Here is a 1,596-nt window from a genome sequence, read left to right as displayed (position 1 = left end):
AGCAGGGGGTCGGACATCACCCCTCCTTCCCCTCCTCCTCCCTCATCCATCAGGATGTCTCCCAGGCCGTGGAGCTCCGTCAGCCCCACGTCAGACATCAGGTCTGGGGAGAAGACGGTAGAGGCTCCCTGAGGCTCGTCCAGGTCCACGAAGTTCAGGGCGTCCAGACCCAGAGAGGGAGTCACCAGAGAGGAGGCAGGGGAGGAGGAGTTGGAGAACGGGTGAGGCAGTGTGGGGGAGAGCAAGGCTTGGGGGTCCAGAGAGGAGGAGGAGGAGTTGGGGTGAGGCGAGGAGGAAGAGAGTCCATGGACACGAGCCTGAAGCTCCAGCTCCTACAACAAGAAACAAACGCCACTGTTTTTATTCCTGTAGACGACAGATATGTGTTTAAAGTCTGACAGAGACGAGTCTGCTGATCTTAATCCTCCTGCCAGCGCTCTGGTTTCTGTTGACCTCAAACATCTCGTCAGTCACACATAACAAGAGCTGAAATACACAGAGGAGACACCTGATCCACTTTTTCCAGAGTAACAGACCAATGACTGTTAAGGTTCATCAGCCGAGACACTGCAGAGTCAGCATTCCTCTGGCTGTGTTGGTGTGTGTTGGTGTGCGTTGGTGTGCGTTGGTGTGTGTTGGTGTGTGTAATTACCGTCCTCTGGAATCAAACCAAACTTGTGTTTATTTTAAATGAGCTGATCTCAGACATAATGATCATAACATATTAATAATCTGACGGTTTCATTGTTTTCCACGCTGTATCAAACAGTCAGGAGTCCATGTCAACACTGAAACACCAAAACACTTCCTCCATCTCCTCCACCCTCCTCACCTGAATGCGGAGCAGCAGGGAGCGGTTGGTGTTCTCTAGCCTCCTCTGTCTCTCCTCCATCTCTCTGGCTCTCTGTTGTTCTTTCTGCATTTTGCGGATGTAATCTACTGAAGCCTTCAGGATGGTCCCCTTGTTCCACCTCATCTCCCTGATCAACCAATCACAGGCCACGCCTCATTAACACACAGCACTAACGAGCATAATTAGATGCAGCAGCAAAACAAGCTGGACTGTATCTGACATCATTCATTCCTTATTAAATATCCCAGTGCAGTTGTAGCAACACATTAACATGTATCTGATGTTTAAATGTGATGTTTAAATAGTTAAAGGTCCCTCCTGAATATGTTTCAATTTATTTTTCAGATGCACGTGACATCACTGAACATGGTATCTATGTTTCTATAGCTATGGTGCTAATACCACAGTACTACAGACGAGAGAGAGGATGAAAGTTTACTGACAGGTCGGTGGATTTGGGGATGAGTCCTCCGAGTTCTTTGATCCGGTCGTTGATGTTGAACCTCCTCCTCCTCTCGACTGAAACATAAAAAATAACATTAACATCAACAACAGCGTAAATGCTCTTTCCAGGTCCTATCGTCAGGTACACAAACATGTTGAAATCAAAGATTAAAAACAGAAGGAAGAATCAGTCTCTCAGCTGCTGATCACAGTCGTCAGTCACCACAAACACCAGGACGTCAATGTCAATAGACTCTAGAATTTAATTATTCACCATTTTTAACATCAACATTTTATCA

The 1,596-nt window shown here is 46.9% G+C and overlaps 1 protein-coding gene across 1 annotated transcript; it reads right to left on the bottom strand.

Moving 5' to 3' along the window:
- Positions 1-5: 5 nt before the first annotated feature.
- Positions 6-1,466, bottom strand: LOC111668584 (uncharacterized; the record flags this gene model as incomplete). Its single annotated transcript, XM_023424656.2, has 3 exons — positions 1,297-1,466; positions 833-980; positions 6-332 (listed from the first exon to the last, which is right to left on the bottom strand). Coding segments are annotated over exons 1-3 (630 nt in total), but the record flags the coding sequence as incomplete, so codon positions are not given.
- Between the last annotated feature and the right edge of the window lie 130 nt (positions 1,467-1,596).

Source organism: Seriola lalandi, unplaced genomic scaffold (assembly GCF_002814215.2).
Source record: "Seriola lalandi dorsalis isolate HSWRI2012SDOR001 ecotype SW California unplaced genomic scaffold, Sedor1 jcf7180002004146, whole genome shotgun sequence".
NCBI lineage: Eukaryota > Metazoa > Chordata > Actinopteri > Carangiformes > Carangidae > Seriola > Seriola lalandi.
The sequence above is the reverse complement of the archived record's forward strand: the minus strand, read 5'-3'. Positions and strand labels throughout refer to the sequence as shown.